Source organism: Ursus americanus, chromosome 10 (genome assembly GCF_024610735.1).
Source record: "Ursus americanus isolate L20-20 chromosome 10, mUrsAme1.1.p, whole genome shotgun sequence".
NCBI classification, from domain to species: Eukaryota; Metazoa; Chordata; class Mammalia; order Carnivora; family Ursidae; genus Ursus; species Ursus americanus.
Window position 1 is genome coordinate 53,802,251 of NC_142136.1, and position 16,573 is coordinate 53,818,823.

The 16,573-nt window shown below is 37.0% G+C and overlaps 1 protein-coding gene across 1 annotated transcript in view; it reads left to right on the forward strand.

Annotated features, from left to right (window-relative positions):
* The window catches only part of COG3 (component of oligomeric golgi complex 3), a 72,828-nt gene that overhangs the window by 32,311 nt on the left and 23,944 nt on the right, over window positions 1-16,573 (forward strand). The window contains exons 14-15 of the mRNA XM_045796787.2: window positions 9,656-9,761; window positions 14,481-14,605. Of these exons, the coding sequence (XP_045652743.1) occupies window positions 9,656-9,761; window positions 14,481-14,605 (231 nt within the window). The remainder of the gene's footprint in view (window positions 1-9,655; window positions 9,762-14,480; window positions 14,606-16,573) is intronic.

Here is a 16,573-nt window from a genome sequence, read left to right on the forward strand (position 1 = left end):
ATGGTAGTCCTACTTGTTTATTTTGGTGAGGGCACTTTTCATTTGAACACAACCGTGATATAGTTATCACACCTAAAAACATTATTATAGTTCCTTAATATCATCGAATATTCAGTTGAATCTGGAAGTTTTTCAGATTTACTATTGTTAGTGTTTTGTCCCACTTTCTCTCTTTGTGTGTATGTTTTATTGCTGAACTTCTGAAAGTAAATTATAGATATTGTGGTACTTCACTTCTGAATACTTCAATTCTTACTCTCCTAAGAATAAAAACATTCTTCACAGAATCACATGCCATTTTTACATATATAAAAATTAACATTATTTCAACATATTATTTATATGCAGTACATATTCAGATTTCCTCAGTTGTCCTTCAACTATCTTTAAAACAGGAACCAAAAATTTAAAAAGTGGAATCCAGTCAAGGTTACTGTTTCTCCCTACCGGTTTTTTGTTTTTATGACACTGGCTTTTTTTTTTTTTTAATTTTTTTTAATTTTTTTAATAATGATTTTTTATTATATTATGTTAGTCACCATACAGTACATCCCCGGTTTTCGATGTAAGGCTCGATGATTCATTAGTTGTGTATAACACCCAGTGCACCATGCAATATGTGCCCTCCTTACTACCCATCACCGGTCTATCCCATTCCCCCACCCCCCTCCCCTCTGTAGCCCTCAGTTTGTTTCTCATAGTCCATAGTCTCTCATGTTTCATTCCCCCTTCTGATTACCCCCCCTTTCTTTATCCCTTTCTTCCCCTACTGATCATTCTAGTTCTTATGTTCCATAGATGAGAGAAATCATTTGATAGTTGTCTTTCTCTGCTTGACTTATTTCACTAAGCACTATCTCCTCCAGTGCCGTCCATGTTGTAGCAAATGTTGAGAACTCGTTCTTTCTGATTGCTGAGTAATATTCCATTGTATATATGGACCACAACTTCTTAATCCAGTCATCTGTTGCAGGGCATCTCGGCTTCTTCCACGATTTAGCTATTGTGGACATTGCTGCTATGAACATTGGGGTGCATATGGCCCTTCTCTTCACTACGTCTGTATCTTTGGGGTAAACACCCAGTAGTGCAATGGCTGGATCATAGGGTAGCTCAATTTTTAACTTTTTAAGGGACCTCCACACTGTTTTCCAGAGTGGCTGTACCAACTTGCATTCCCACCAACAATGTAGGAGGGATCCCCTTTCTCCACATCCTCTCCAACAATTGTTGTTTCTTGCCTTGTCTATTTTTGCCATTCTAACTGGCGTAAGGTGGTATCTCAGTGTGGTTTTGATTTGAATTTCCTTGATGGCTAATGATTTTGAACATTTTTTCATGTGTCTGTTAGCCATTTGTATGTCTTCATTGGAAAAGTGTCTGTTCATATCTTCTGCCCATTTTTTGATTTGTTTATTTGTTTCTCATGTATTGAGTTTGAGAAGTTCTTTGTAGATCTTGGATACCAGTCTTTTATCTGTAGTGTCATTTGCAAATATCTTCTCCCATTCCGTGGGCTGCCTCTTAGTTTTTCTGACTGTTTCCTTGGCTGTGCAGAAACTTTTAATCTTGATGAAGTCCCATAAATTCATTTTATCTTTTGTTTCTCTTGCCTTTGGGGATGTGTCATGAAAAAGGTTGCTTTGGCCGATGTCGTAGAGGTTGCTGCCTATGTTCTCCTCTAGAATTTTGATGGATTCCTGTCTCACATCGAGGTCTTTCATCCATTTGGAGTTTATTTTTGACACTGGCTTTTTTGAAGAGACCAAGGCAGTTTTGTTGTAGAATGTACCACATTCTGGATTTGTCTGATTGTTTTCCTCATATTTAGATTCAGATTAAACTTTTTTTTTTTTTTTGGCAAGAGTACTACACAGCTGATGTGTACTTACCTCATCACATCAGAGGCACATAATGTCAGGATGTTCCACAATTGGTTAAGGTAGTAATTGCTAATTTTCTTCATTATAAAAGTACATTCCCCTCTTTGTAATTAGTGAGTAGTGATGAAATGATACTTTGGGATTATGTGAGTTCCCCAGCATCTTTTTACCCAGTGGTTATTGCAACCTTTAGTGATCTGTGCCTGAACCAGTTATTATGTTGGGAGTAGCAAATTTCATATCTGCCATTTTCATATCTGCTATTTCTTCTGCATTTATTAGTTGGTGTTCTGCTGTAAAGGATTAATTTCTCTTTCTCCCTCCCTTTTTCCTACCCCCCCAACCCTTGTAGACTAATGGAATTTTTTAAAAAGTCATTATAATCTATTGCCATTATTCTTTTTAAAGCTCAGAATTGCCCCAGATTTGACTTGTGGAAGATGGCTTCTTTGTCCTTTAGATGGCTTCTGTGTCATTTTGACATGTCCCTATAATCTTTGAGGACTTCTTTCTTTTTTCTTAAACAGTTTTATTGAGTTATAGTTTATAAACCCCACAATTCACCCATTTAGAGTTTATAATTTAGTGGTTTTTAATATATTCATGGATAGGTGCAGCCATCACCACAGTCGGTTTTAGACCATTTTCAGTATCTCAGAAAGCAACCCTGTACGTTTAGCAGTCAGATATTAATTTCTGTCTATAGATTGCCCTGTTTTAAACATTTCATATGAATAGAATTAAATAACATGGTCTTTTGTGATGTATTTCACTTAGCATGTTTTCACAGTTCATCCAAGTTATAGCATGTATTAGCACTTCATTCCTTTTTATGGCTGGATAATATGCCATCGTATGGATATATCACATTTTGTTTATTCTTTTGTCTGATGATGGACTCTTGGGTTGCTTCCACCTGTTGGGTGTTATAAATAATACTGCTACAGACATTCATGTACACGTTTTTGTGTAGACGTGTGTTTTCATTTCTCTGTATATGCCTAGGAGTGGAATTGCTGCATTGTATAATAACAGTGTCTTTAATCATTCGAGGAACGGCCAGATTGTTTCCAAAGTGGCTGTACCAGTTTACATTCTCACCAGCAGTGTATGAGGATTCTGATTTCTTCACCTACTTGCCAACTCTTGTTAGTATTTGACTTTTTGATTTCCGGCATCTAGTGAGTATGGAGTGGTATCTCATTGTGGTTTTGATTTGCATATTATCTTGCATCATTTATTATCCCAGCATTCTGTCCAGTTTTCCCAGCATCATTTGTCGAAAGGCTGTTCTTTCCTACTGGATAGTCTGGGCACCCGTGTTGAAGTCAGTTGCTCATAGATTTTTGGGTTTCTTTTTTTCTTTTCCCTCCCTCCCTCCCTCCCTTCCTTATTTTGATTTATTTATTTGTGAGAGAGAGAACATGAGTAGGGGAAGGAGCAGAGGGAGAGAGAACATCCTTAAGCAGACTCCCCCCTGAGCACAGAACCTGACTCGGGGCTCAATCCCAGGACCCTGAGATCATGACCTGAGCCGAAATCAAGAGTCAGATGCTCAAGTGACTGAACCAGCCAGGCACCCCTGGGTTTATTTCTGAACTCTCAGTTTTATTACATTGATCTTTATGTCTATTTTTATGTCAATGTCAGACTGATTTGATTATTGCTTTGTAATAAATTTTATAATCAGGAAGTATGAATTCTTATCTTTTCTTCCTTTTTAAGATTGTTCTGACTGTTCTTGGTCCCTTGCAATTCCTATGAATTTTAGAATCAGCTTGTCAGTTTCTACACAGAAGTTATCTGGGATCTGTCAATCAATTTGGGGAGTATTGCCATCTTAACAATGTTAAGTCTTCCAATTCATGAACATGGGATATTTTGAAATTATTTAGATCTTTTTCAGTTTCTTTTAGTGATATTTTGTAGTTTTCAGAGAATAAATTTTATACTTCTTTTGTTAAATTTATTCATAAGTATTTTATTCTTTATGAAGCTAATGTAAATGGAACTATTTTCTTAATTCTTTTTTTTTTGATTGTTCATTGCAAGTGTATAGAAATATATTTGATTTTTATTTATTGATCTTATATCATTGTAACCTTGTTGGACAAGCTTATTCTAATAGATTTTAGTGGATTCCTTAGGATTTTCTATATATGTAGGTGTAAATTATGTATGTATGTACATAAGATGATGTTGTCTGCAAATAGAGATAGTTTTACTTCTTGATTTCCAATCTTAATGCCTTTTATATATCTCTCTTGCCTAATTTCCCTAGCTAGAACCTCCAATACAATGTTGAATAGAAATGATGAGATCATATATCCTTGTTTTATTCCTGATATTAAAGGGAAAGCATCTGGCCTTTCCCTTTTAGTATGATGTTAGCTGTGAGTTATTCATATAATGCCCTTTATCAGGTTGAGGAAGTTCCCATCTATTCCTAGTTTGTTAAGTGCTTTTATCTTGAAACAGTGTTGGTTTTTGTTAGATGCTTTTTCTGCATCTATTGGGATGATCTAGTGATTTTATTCTATTGATACGTTACATTAATTTTTGAAATTAAACCAACGTTACATTCCTGAGACAAATCCCATTTGTTGTGGTATATCAATCTTTTTATATGTTTCTGGATTCAGTTTGCTAGTGTTTTGCTGAAGACTTATATCCATATTCATAAGAGATACTGGTAGGTAGTTCTCTTCTGTCTTGATATCATCTGGTTTTGATATCAGGGTAATACTGGCTTTATGAAGTGAGTTGGGAATTATTCCCTTCTCTTCTGCATTTTGGGAGAGTTTGTGAAGAATAGTAATTAATTCTTTAAATGTTTGATGGAATTCAGTGGCAAAGCTATCTGGGTCATAACATTTCTTTGTGGGTGTTTTTTTTTTTTATTATTCAATCTTTTCACTTGTTATAGGCCTATTCATATTAGCTCTTTCTTCTTGAGTCAGTTTCATTAGTTTGTATTTTTCTAGGAATTTTTCCATTTCATCTAAGTTACTACCTTTTTGGTGTATTGTTCATTGTTGTTACATTTGTGTTTTTTATTTCTGTAAGGTTGGTATTACTGTTCCCTTTTTAAATGTGATTCTAGTAATTCGAGTCTTCTGTCTTTTTATCTTCGTCAAACTGGATTTCTTTGCTTTCTTGCACAAGATGATCCACGTACTCTTTGCCCTAGACGCGGAGTCACTTGTTTCTCCAAGAAGTTTTGGTTCCCTTAACAGGGAGGAGAGTGGTATTTAGAAACCAACATCTGAGTGTTAGGTGTTTTCATTGCTAGCAGTGGATGTCGTTGCTTCTAACCCCTTTTACAGAGCAGAGGTAGAAAAAAATGTAATTTTAAATATTATGAATTTGTACTGAAACCTCTTACGTAGATCCATTTCTATAGGATTCTTCCTTATTTCCCCCATTCCAAATTTGTATCTTTCTTCTCTCACAAAAGAAACCCTGGCTTCCAGTACCTTCTGTTTATTTACTCATTTGCTCCAAGTTACAACATACTTAAAAATAGTTTCAAAATTAACACCATAACTAATAGCAAACTTACTAAATTCAAGATTTTTTGTACTTTTTTTTGTTCTTAGATCATATCCTACTAAAATAAACAGTCAGATTATTGTCAAACTTAGACCTTTGATTCTAACTACAGATCTGAAGATTTTAAACTAAGAGCTAATCCCTTTAGACTGGGGATTTTGCCCATGTAAGGTTGACATTTGCATGGCATGGGGGAAGTGTAGAGTTAGAGAGACCTAGGTTCAAATCCTAGCTCTGTCAGTCAGTAGCTGTTACCTAGTTTCTATGAACATGTGTCATTATTTGTAAAGTAAGTGTAACACTACTGGCCATTGGGGGTTGCTGTGAGAGTGGAGATAGTGGCTAGCAAGCGCTTGACTTTCTAGTCATATAGTAAACAGTGACTGTTATTGTTAAGCCCCTGAAATATTTAAAAACAATACTTGACTTTTTAAAACAGTCTTTGATTAATTTAAGTAATGAGTGAAATATATTACCAGTTAAAGATTGTTTTTTAAATTTTAGTTTTTTCCCATCTTTATTGAGATATAATTGACATATAACATTGTATAAGTTTAAGGTATACGATATAGTGATTCTGTATATGTATATATTGTGAAATGTTTATCACAATATATTCATTAACATCCATTATTTGACATAGTTACATTTGTGTGTGTGTGTGTGTGTGTGTGTATGTATGTGTGTGGTAAGACCTTAAAAAATCTTTCTTAGCAACTTTCAAATATACAATACGATATTGTCGGTTTTTAAAATTTTTTTAAAATTTTCTTTTTAAAAAATTTTATTTATTTATTTTGAGAGAGTGTGTGTGCAAGCAGGGAAAGGGGCAGAGGGAGAGGGAGAGAGAGAATCCTCAAGTGGACTCCCTGCTGAGTGTGGAGCCCAGCGCCTGGCTCGATCCCCTGCCCCTGACCCTGAGATCGTGACCTGAGTCCAGCTCAAGAGTTGGATGCCTAACTGATTGAGCCACCCAGGTGCCCCATACAATACAGCGTTATTAACTATCAGTACCATTACTGTATATTAGATCCCCAGGACTTGTTTGTCTTCTACTGGAAGCTTATACTCTTTGACCGCCTTCCTCCCTTCTCCCACAATCACCAATCTGTTTGCAGTTTCTATTTAATATTTTTTAAAAACAAGACATTTGACTTGTTGGTAAAGGTGAGTTTTGAGGTGTCTGCTCTTTTTTATTAAAATTTAATATGAAGGGTGTTGTCCTTTTACTTTCCCTTACCTATAATAAGAACGTGTCTATTTTTAACTTATTAAAACAAATTACTAATCTAGTTTGTTTGGAAAATATCTAAAATATGTAAAATAAAAGTACATTTTAAAAGCAGGTACCAGTAGCCTGATTATTTTATTTGAAAAATTCCAAAGGGAATTTTGATACTAGTGAATTTGAAAATATCCCCTGAAATAATTTCGCTAAGTCATTACATGTTTCTAACATATTTTCAAAAATGTAGTCTAATTTTTGCAAGGTTTGCAAACTACCCTTGCTTGATTATCATTGGCTTCCAGCAGGAGTGCTGACTTAAATTTATTTGTCTGTGAAAAATAGGTTTAAAGTCCATTTTTTCATAAGTGTATCCTATCCTGATGAATATAGGATATTCGTCAACATGCCTTTTGATACCAAGTGGGAATCTCTGTTAAGTTTTAAATGTGGCTCAGATATTATGCTGTTTCTGTTTAGACTGCTTCTCCTGGATGTCACACATCCTGATTTTCTTTTCTTCCTTTTTCTTTTTAAAAGATTTTATTGTTTAGAACAGTTTTAGATTTACAGAAAAATTGAGAAGGTCTTACAGAGAGTTCCCATGTACCCCATATCCAGTTTTCTCTGTTATTTAACATCTTATATTAGTGTGGTACACTTGCTGTGGTTGATGAGCCAGTAATGATACATTAGAATTAACTATAGGCCATAGTTTATTCACATTTCCTTAGTTTTTGTAAAATGTCTTTTTCTATTCCAGCATCCCCATTATCCATTTATAGTTCATTGCATTTGTTTTTCATATCTTCCTAGGCTCTTCTTAGCTCTGACAGTTTCTCAGACTTGCCTTGTTTTTGCCGTTTTAATTAAACATTTTTGAGGAGAATTGGTTAGGTATTTAGTAGGGTGCCTCCCTATTGGAATTTGTCTGAGGTTTTTCTCATGATGAGACTGGTGTTATGTGTTTTTGGAGGAAAACCCGAAGTACTATTTTTATCACATCATACCTAGGGTAGATACTATCAGTATTACTTGTCACTGTTGATGCTGACCTTGATCACCCAGCTGAGGTAGCATCGTCAGGTTTCTTTCAGGAAGTTGCTCTTTTTCCCCAAGCCATGCTGCTTCCTTGAGACAAAGTATTTACATACATGATATGGAATTTTTCTGCAAGGGAGATGTTTTTCCTTCTATATATGTACGTATGTATTTATGTATTCACTTACTGATACCAATATGAACTCTTGGATATTTATTTCATACTTAGGGCTATTGTCCACTGTTTTATGAGCACTTCCTTATTTCTTGGCTCTGTAAGATGCTCTAGGCTCATTTTGTCTATTTCCTGTCTTAGCCCTAGAATCAGCCATTTCTCCAAGGAGTCCTGGCTTCTTTTATTGGAGAATGGTATTAGAAAATAAGGTCTGGGTGCTAGATGTACTAATAGCTATAGAGTGTTCTTGCTTTTGGGCCCTCTCAGCTGACAGAGCAAAGAAATGTATGTGTGTATACTAACCCATTTCTGTTGCCGCACATCCTCACCAGCATTTTAATTTAACCTAACTTATTTTAGTGCCTGGACTGATAAACATGTTGTAGTAAGTGTGTTTGTTTTAAAGCTAACAGGCTTAAATATACCAGGCTATTTAGTTTACTACCCTTACCCGTTTTAAGAATGTTCTCAACTTTCATCCCTTCTCCTGACTTCTATTTAAATTTATATTTTGGGTAGTTATATTAATTATTTGTATAGTACTTTTAAAAAATAATATGTAAAATCAACCTTGCAGGAATCAGATATATGGTAGGTACGGCATGTAGTTTTGGCGCTGTTTGTTTGCTACCCAACTTTCATTATACTGCAAGCTCATAGTAGCAGTATTGCTAATAATTCCAGGGAACGGATAGGTAATCCGTTTGCAGGAGTTACCTTGGCTTTGAAGGCCACAAAATGGATATGATGAAGACTAGGTCTGTGTCTCAGTCCAGGCTGGGGAATTGTGTTCTCCTTCCTTCTTCCCCTTCTTTCTTTGTCTTCTTTATGAATATTAGTTTTATATTATAGATAGAATGCCTGTTTTTGAATAGTTCTGACAGGATGTTAGGTGACGAAGTTTACCAGAAGTCGCTCTCCCAGTGTGATCTAGTGATAACGTTTAGTATGTTTATTTAGTCATCACATGGCCAGTGTCCTGATGTTTCCTTGTGTGGACCTTTTAGCTTAAGAGTGCCACTTTCAGTAAATATGCTTGCTTTGTTTTTCTTTTGTTGAGGGGCAGGAGCATCAGGCGATCCTGCTGTGACATCTGTGTGCCATTGAGGGGTTGGTTGTACTTTCTGGTTTCTGCCTGCAGAGTGAGAGGACTGGCCCGAGTGATATGGAGTCTGTCTCCCAAACAGTTTTCTGGCCATTCCTTTTGGCAGTAGCTACGTGTTTGTTAGTTCTTCATTTTTGTGTGTGTCCACCTTTATAAAACTGTAAATGTAAATTAGTGAGCTTTTCATTACTAACTTAGTAGTGACCTGTGTGTATTTGATGTTATTCTTTAGGAAGTGAAGAAGGGTTTCGAAAATAGCTTACTGTAGCTGTCACATAAAGAAGAAAACCAGTTGTTTAGATTGGTCAGTTACTTGATGAAAGCATTTCTGACATTCAGATCATATCCTAGCCAATCTTAAACTTTGTTTCTAAACATCAAGTTGAAAATTAGCTTCTTATACAAGCCTTGTGTATTTGACCCTTCAGCAGATACCCGGTAATGGTTCTGAAATTAGTGGTTCACAGACGTCTGCGTATGTGTTTTTGGGAGTAGGGACACTCTATACTAATTTAACTTTTTCATTTCCATGGGTTGTTTTGCTGTGGTTCTCTTAATTAGTCCATTCATTTATTAACTAGTCTTTTTTTTAACTTTACGGAAAGAACATGTTCATATTGCCGAACACAGCTGAAAAACTACACTTTAATCTTTCTTCTGATTTCTTTATATAGCAAATTGCACAGAGTTTAAAAGATGAACAAAAGAAGGTACCTTCAGAAGCTTCGTTTTCAGATGTTCGGTTAGAGGAAACGGAGTCTAATAATCTAAGAAAATCCGGTATGTTATGATGCTTAACTCCAACTTTTATTCATTCGTTTAAACTTTTATTGAGGACTTGTCACGTTCTGGGCATGAGAAACAGTTTATGCCTTTGAGGAGCCCACACTTGAATGGGGGGAGATTGATAAGCCACAGATATAATTGAGTGGTGACGTGCTAAAGGTATGTACAGTGCACTCTTGGACCATGGTAGAAGGGCATCAGAATTATGAAGGGAGGTGAGCTTTCAGTGGTGTCAGAAAGCTGTACTATTTATAAAGGCAAGAATGAGAGAGCCAGGTGAAGTAGGGCTGTTCAAGGTAGAATAGCATGGAGGAGGGCAGGCAGGAATGGAAGACCATGGTTGCTTTGGGGAAGTCAAGTGGTTTGGTAATGTTTGGGCATAGGTTATTTGTAGGGAAAAGCAGGTAAAACAGGCCAGATAGGTATCAGTGATAGTCTCATGGACTTTGACTTCTTGCTAATATAGTGTATTGGCATGATTGTACTTACCAGATTTGTATTTTATAAATACATTGAGTGCCTGAGACTGGGGTAAGATACTGATAAAAATGTATGGGATAGCTTGGACTAGGGTGCACGTTATGCAAGGAGCAAAATTGTCTAAGAAGCATGCTGGATATTTATGAATTACGTAGACAACAAGCTATATGGAAAGCAGGGTATCCCTTCCCCTCTCCTCCTAGCTGTAAGGGAGACACTGAAGCTCAGTTCCTCATGGAGCTGGGACTAACTGGGAGTTGGGGTAATAAGAATGGGAGGCTTTAAAGAGCCCCAGTTGTCCCTAAATCTCCAGGTTTAGGGCATGATCAGGTATTGTGTGTTACTCTGTGAACAGCTGATAACTCAAAGCCAGACTGCCAAGCAACCTGGGTATTCCCTGTCCGACAAAGACATTTTATCATGCTTGTCCCATAGGAAGAGAGACCCATAGGGGGTTAAAATTTCCTCCTTTGAAATAGAACCTGGGCCATGTCTTCGTATACCTCTTGTTTCTAGTGTACACCTTGGTCCTAATAAACCTCTTCAAGAGTTATTGGAGAGACTTGAGTACATTTCTGTCTTATTGACCCTGGGCTTACACACTTTCCCTTTCCCTAGTAAAGTCTATTCTTTCACCCATGCTTGGCCTTAATATAAATAAGGTATTTTTGGCAGAACTGTAGAGACTAGTTAGGAAACTGTTTTGTTTTCCATTTGAAAGATAAAGGTTTGAGCCAGGGCACTGACAGGGGGATGGAGAGAAGTGAAGAGACGAGGTATCTGGTTAAGAGTGTGAATCAGTAGAATTTGATGACACAGTAGATGTGGGGGCTGAGAAAAAGACTTAGCAGGGTCCATGTGGAACAACTGAGAGGGTCTGTGTATATCGACCTAGAGCTGTGCTGTTCAGTATGGTAGCCACCTGCCATTGAACATGTGAAATGTGGCTCATCTGAATATGCTGTTAGCATATAAAATACACACCAAATTTCAAAGACTTAATATGAAATAAAGAATAGAAAAAACCTTATTAGTAATTTCTGTCTTGATGACATGTTAAAATGATAATATTTTGGATATATTGGGTTAAATACATTAAAACTCATTCCACTTGTTTCTTCTTACTTTTTTTAATGTGGCATTTTAATGTGTTAACATTTATAGCTCACATTGTATATCTGTTGGACAGTACTGCTCTAGAACTATAAAGAGGACTGATTTGGAGATAAAGATTGTAGAGTAATTGACGCTTCGGGCTTGCGTAGGATCACCCCAGGACAGAGAGTACAGTGACAACAGCAGAAATCTGGGGAGAGAACCTCAGCAGATGCTGACATTAAAGAGCAAATGGAGGTAGAGGAGTGTCCTGGGCCAACAGCAAGAGAGGTCAGAAGCAAGCAAGGGGTTAGGGTGTGATTGAAGCCAGAGGAGGAGGGGTTGGCAGCGTAGTTTTGGGCAGAGGGTGAGAAATAGGAGATCACATAGCTGTCGTGGTCAGAAAATGGGATGCTAAGATTTAATAATTAAGAGGTGGAATAGTTTGGAGTAATAAGAAGGTCTGTAGAAAGTAATAAAGTAATTCTAAAAGAAGGTCATGAGAAAATCTGTGTGGTAGGGAGTGCAGGGGTGGGGGTGAAGGTCTTTGGAATTGACAACCATGTGATTGTATGGTTATTGATGCTACTTAGAATGGTGATAGAATTTGGGATGGAAAACAAGACCGAGTCAAGTGGCAAGGGGAGCAAAGAAAGAGTACAATCACTTTTCTTGATTCTTGATTCCTTGGTTATGTTGGAAGTGAAAATGAGAAGCCTCCAAAGTGAGGACTTTAAACAACATGGTGTTCATGCAGTAGAACTAGGTGCCAGGGCGAGCTGGTAGAGGGACCATTGTGTGAAGAGGCCGATTATCAGTATCTTCAGAAGCAGAGGCCCTGTTCTCTCCTTAGAACAGGTAGGGGGAGGGTGGGGCTCACGGAGGGTGCAGGAGGGAGGAGCCCTGCTCTTCAAAAGAGGCAGCCAGTAGGCACTCGCCTTTTGATGGCTTGTCGTGTAAGTAGACTTTCCCTGTCAGTTGTTTTAACTGTTAACTATTTTTCACAGGAAAATGAAAATAAATAAATAAGCCAACTTCTGGCTTTAAAGTACTTAAATAGATTTGTTTCACTAAACTTTTATTTGGGGTACTTTTTTGGCTCTTTATATTGAAGGAGGGATCCTGCAGATACCATAATCTTAGCACCATCATAGATACTTAATCTCCTAAATATTCTTTGATATAATTTGTCTAGTTTATTCTTTCTGAGGAACTTCATATAAAGGAGATATTTTAGTTTAAAATAAGGCCTTATAGAAGAGCTCTTAAAATTACACAAATATTACATGCTTTTGAAAAGCAAAAAATTCAGCTTACAGAATTATAAAGAGAAAGCACTAACCCACCACATTCTCCTCTTTCTTTTTCCCCAGAAATCTATACTACAGCCTCCAGACCTTCTAAGCAGAGACCGTTCTAGCTCTTTAAAAAAAAAAAAAAAAAAAAAAAAAAAAAAAATATATATATATATATATATATATATATATATATATATGTTTTGCTTGGCTATACTTTTAATTTTTTTATTATTGAAAATAGTTCAAATATACAGAAAAGTAGAAAGAACGATACAGTCAACAGTGAACACCTCTACCAACCATCTGGATTCAAGACTTAACATTTTATCACATTATATATACATACATTCTTTTGCTAATCATTTTTTTTAAGTTTATTTATTTAAATAATCTTTACACCCAGTGTGGGGCTCGATCACGATCATTGTGTAATCTTTACACCCAATGTGGGGCACCCAAGATCAAGAGCCGCATGCTCCTCTGGCTGAGCCAGCCAGGCGCCCCAATCTTTTGCTAATCATTTTAAAGTAAATTATTGACATCATTGTCAGTTTACTCTTGAGTATTTCATCATCTCTCCAAAAAATAAGGACATCTCTTATATAACCCTAAAACATTATTGCATTTCATAGAGTTTCCTAATGTCCTCTAATACCCAGTCCATTATTTCATTATCCTCTCTTGTTCCAGAGTATTATTTTAGCTCTGCTATTGTAGCTCATTTGAACTTTGGTCCATTGAGCCGAAGTGAGTGTGCTTTCCTTACAAAATGTCTCTGCTTAACCAAGCTCCCCACCTGCTCCTCCTCACCCTCATCAGAGTGTCTGTCCTGTCTCGGAGAGAGGGGGGCAATTCTTCTTACTTGGGAATTGGATAGACTAGGTAGGCCTATAAGTAATACAGCTAAGAGCATGGAAGGCAGTCTGTCAAACCAGCTTTGATTAATTTTCCTGTTTAACATTGCTTTATTTTCTTGTCATTTCCTCACCTCCCTTGGCTCCCACTTGCTTCTACATGACTGCATACAGATCTACTTGCTTTTTTATAAGGTGTATATACTGTTCATTCATCCCATAAAGATTATTTTGTTTGTTTTAAAGATTTTATTTATTTATTTATTTATTTATTTATTTATTTATTTATTTATGATTTTATTTATTTGAGAGAGGGAGAGAATGAGCAATGGGGAGGGGCAGAGGGAGAGAGCAGGAGAAGCAGACTCCCCTCTAAGCAGGAAGCCTGATGTGGGGCTCGATCCCAGGACCTGGAGATCATGACCTGAGCTGAAGGCAGATGCTTAACCAACTGAGCCACCCATGCACCCAATTTTTATTCATTCATTCATTCATTCATTCATTCATTCATTCATTTATTTATTTATTTATTTAAGAGAGAGAGAGAGAGAGAGCATGAGGGGAGGCAGAAGGAGAGGTAGGAGTAGACTCTCCACTGAGCAGGGAGCCTGATGCAGGGCTTGATCCCAGGACCCTGTGACCATGACCTGAGCCGAAGGCAGACTTTGACTGAGCCACCCAGGTGCCCCTGTTGCATAAAAATTATTGATCACAGTTTTGAAATAGCTGTTTGAGTTAAGCATATATATATGAGGCCGGAATGTATATATGTATTTATATGTAGTCTCACTTATTGTGTTAAGTATCGGCTGTCACGATTCCTATGGGTTCCTATGGCATTATTGATCGAAGGTGAAAAAAACTAGAAAAAAATGGATGCCTCCAGCTATAGATAACTAACGAGAACAAAAGTTTATGTTTACCATGCAAATACGACAAACTTCCATGTGTGTGAAATGTGTCTCTTTTTCCATTTGGGTTTTTAGGTTCAACAGAATCCCTCAATCCCAGACCACAGACCACAATTTCTCCAGCAGATCTTCATGGAATGTGGTATCCTACAGTTCGAAGAACTCTTGTGTGTCTCTCCAAATTGTACAGATGTATAGATGTACGTGTATCAGTTCTTCTATCTTTACTGTAAATGGCTTACTCTTTCAGGTGAAATTTTTTAATTTTAAGATCTTGATGTAGTATTTTGTTTGGTATTAAATTAGAATCATGATTTTTAGATACAGAGGTAAGTTTAAGATCAATCTAATTTAGGGATTCTCTTCTAAAAAAAAAAGATTTTATTTATTTATTAGAGAGAGAGAGAGCACGCATGCACGACCTGGGGGGAGGGGAAGAGGGAGAGGGAGAAGCAGATTCTCCGCAGAGCAGGGAGCGCAATACAGGGTTCCATTCCTACGACCCTGGGATCATGACCTGAGCTGAAGGCAGATGCTTAACCGACTGAACCACCCTGGCACCCCTAATATAGGGATTCTTAACCTGTGGATTCTGTAGACCCTTAGAATTCACTAGTGGCCTTTGGAGAGTCTATGAACACCTTGAAATTGTGAGTAAAATTGTGTTTGTATGTTTATATTTGTCTTTCTGAAAGGACAAGGATTATAGCTTTTATTGCTTCTCACAGGGATCTATGACCACATAAAACTTTAAAACTACTGGGTAATTCATCTGTTTTTGTTTATATTAGGAAATTAGTTTATATTAGTTTATATATAAAGAAAAAGACATGCTAAAAGGTTAAGTGATAATGTCCAGTGTTACATGGCTATAATACACATTTAGTATTAAATTTATTATTAAATGCATCTACTTTGGTTTTTTCTTTTTAAAGATTATTTATTTTAGAGAGAGCGTGTGTGTGTGCGAGTGGGGGGGTGGAAGGAGAGGGAGAGGAAGAGAATCTCAAGCAGACTCCCTGCTGAGCCTGACATGGCGCTTGATCTCAGGACCCTGAGATCATGACCTAAGGTGAAACCAAGAGTCGAATGCTTAACCAGCTGAGCCACCTGGGCACCCCATTAATTTAGTTTTGTGCTGCATTTAAAATCAACGTTCTTTTTTTTTTTTTTAAGATCTATTTATTTGAGAGCAAAAGCGTGGGGCAGGGAGGCAGCGTGAGGGGCAGAGGGAGAGAGAGAATCTCAAGCAGACTCCCCGCTGAGCACAGAGCCCAGTGCGGGCCTCCATTTCATGACTCTGAAATCATGACCTAAGCTGAAATCGAGAGTCGGATGCTTAACTGACTGAACCACCCAGGTACCCCTAAGTCAGCATTCTTAATAAGTAGTATTAAGATTACATGCGTTTCTTAGACTAATTTTAGTTATTTGCTGAAATTAACAGTACTTTTTTTTTTTTTTTTTAAGCACTACCTTAAACATTATGCATTGATTTTAGGTGAGAGTTACTGTAAGCACTCCAGAATGTTTAATGATATGATTATCAATCTAGAGAAAGATTAGAGTTGTCTATACTTACTGTTAGGAGTTTGCTGCTGAAATAATTTATAAGATTCAGTTTTTTAATATTTTATTTATTTAAGTAATCTCTACACCCAACATGGGGCTTGAACTTACAACCCTGAGATCAAGAGTTACATGTTCCTCCAGCTGAGCCAGCCAGGCACCCCTAAAATTCAGTGGTTTTAATTTAAAATTTGATTGTTACAACTCAAATAGCATATAAAGAGAAAAGTGACTACAACAGCAATGTAATTAATTGTCCAGATGCTACTGTTTCTTAAGAATAGAGTTCAAAGGGGGTGTTTTTCTCCCCCACCCCCCCGTAGAGATGTTCCATATCTCAGAGGCCTAGGGGCTGAACAAGGTTGCACAGTTGTTTCATTGGTTCAGTAGAGTGCACAGTACTTAGTATCTATTTTAAGCTACATAGTTATTGGAGTTTGTGCTTAGAGAAATTTTGAAATTCAACCAGAAAATACCTTTTGGCCTGTTCTGGGACTTTTAGGATGAGGCCACAACACCTCTACAGTTAGATGTCTTAGCCCTTTTGCCCAGCTAATGAGCTGTCTTCCAGAGGGAGGTTTGGACATTGGCATCTCCTC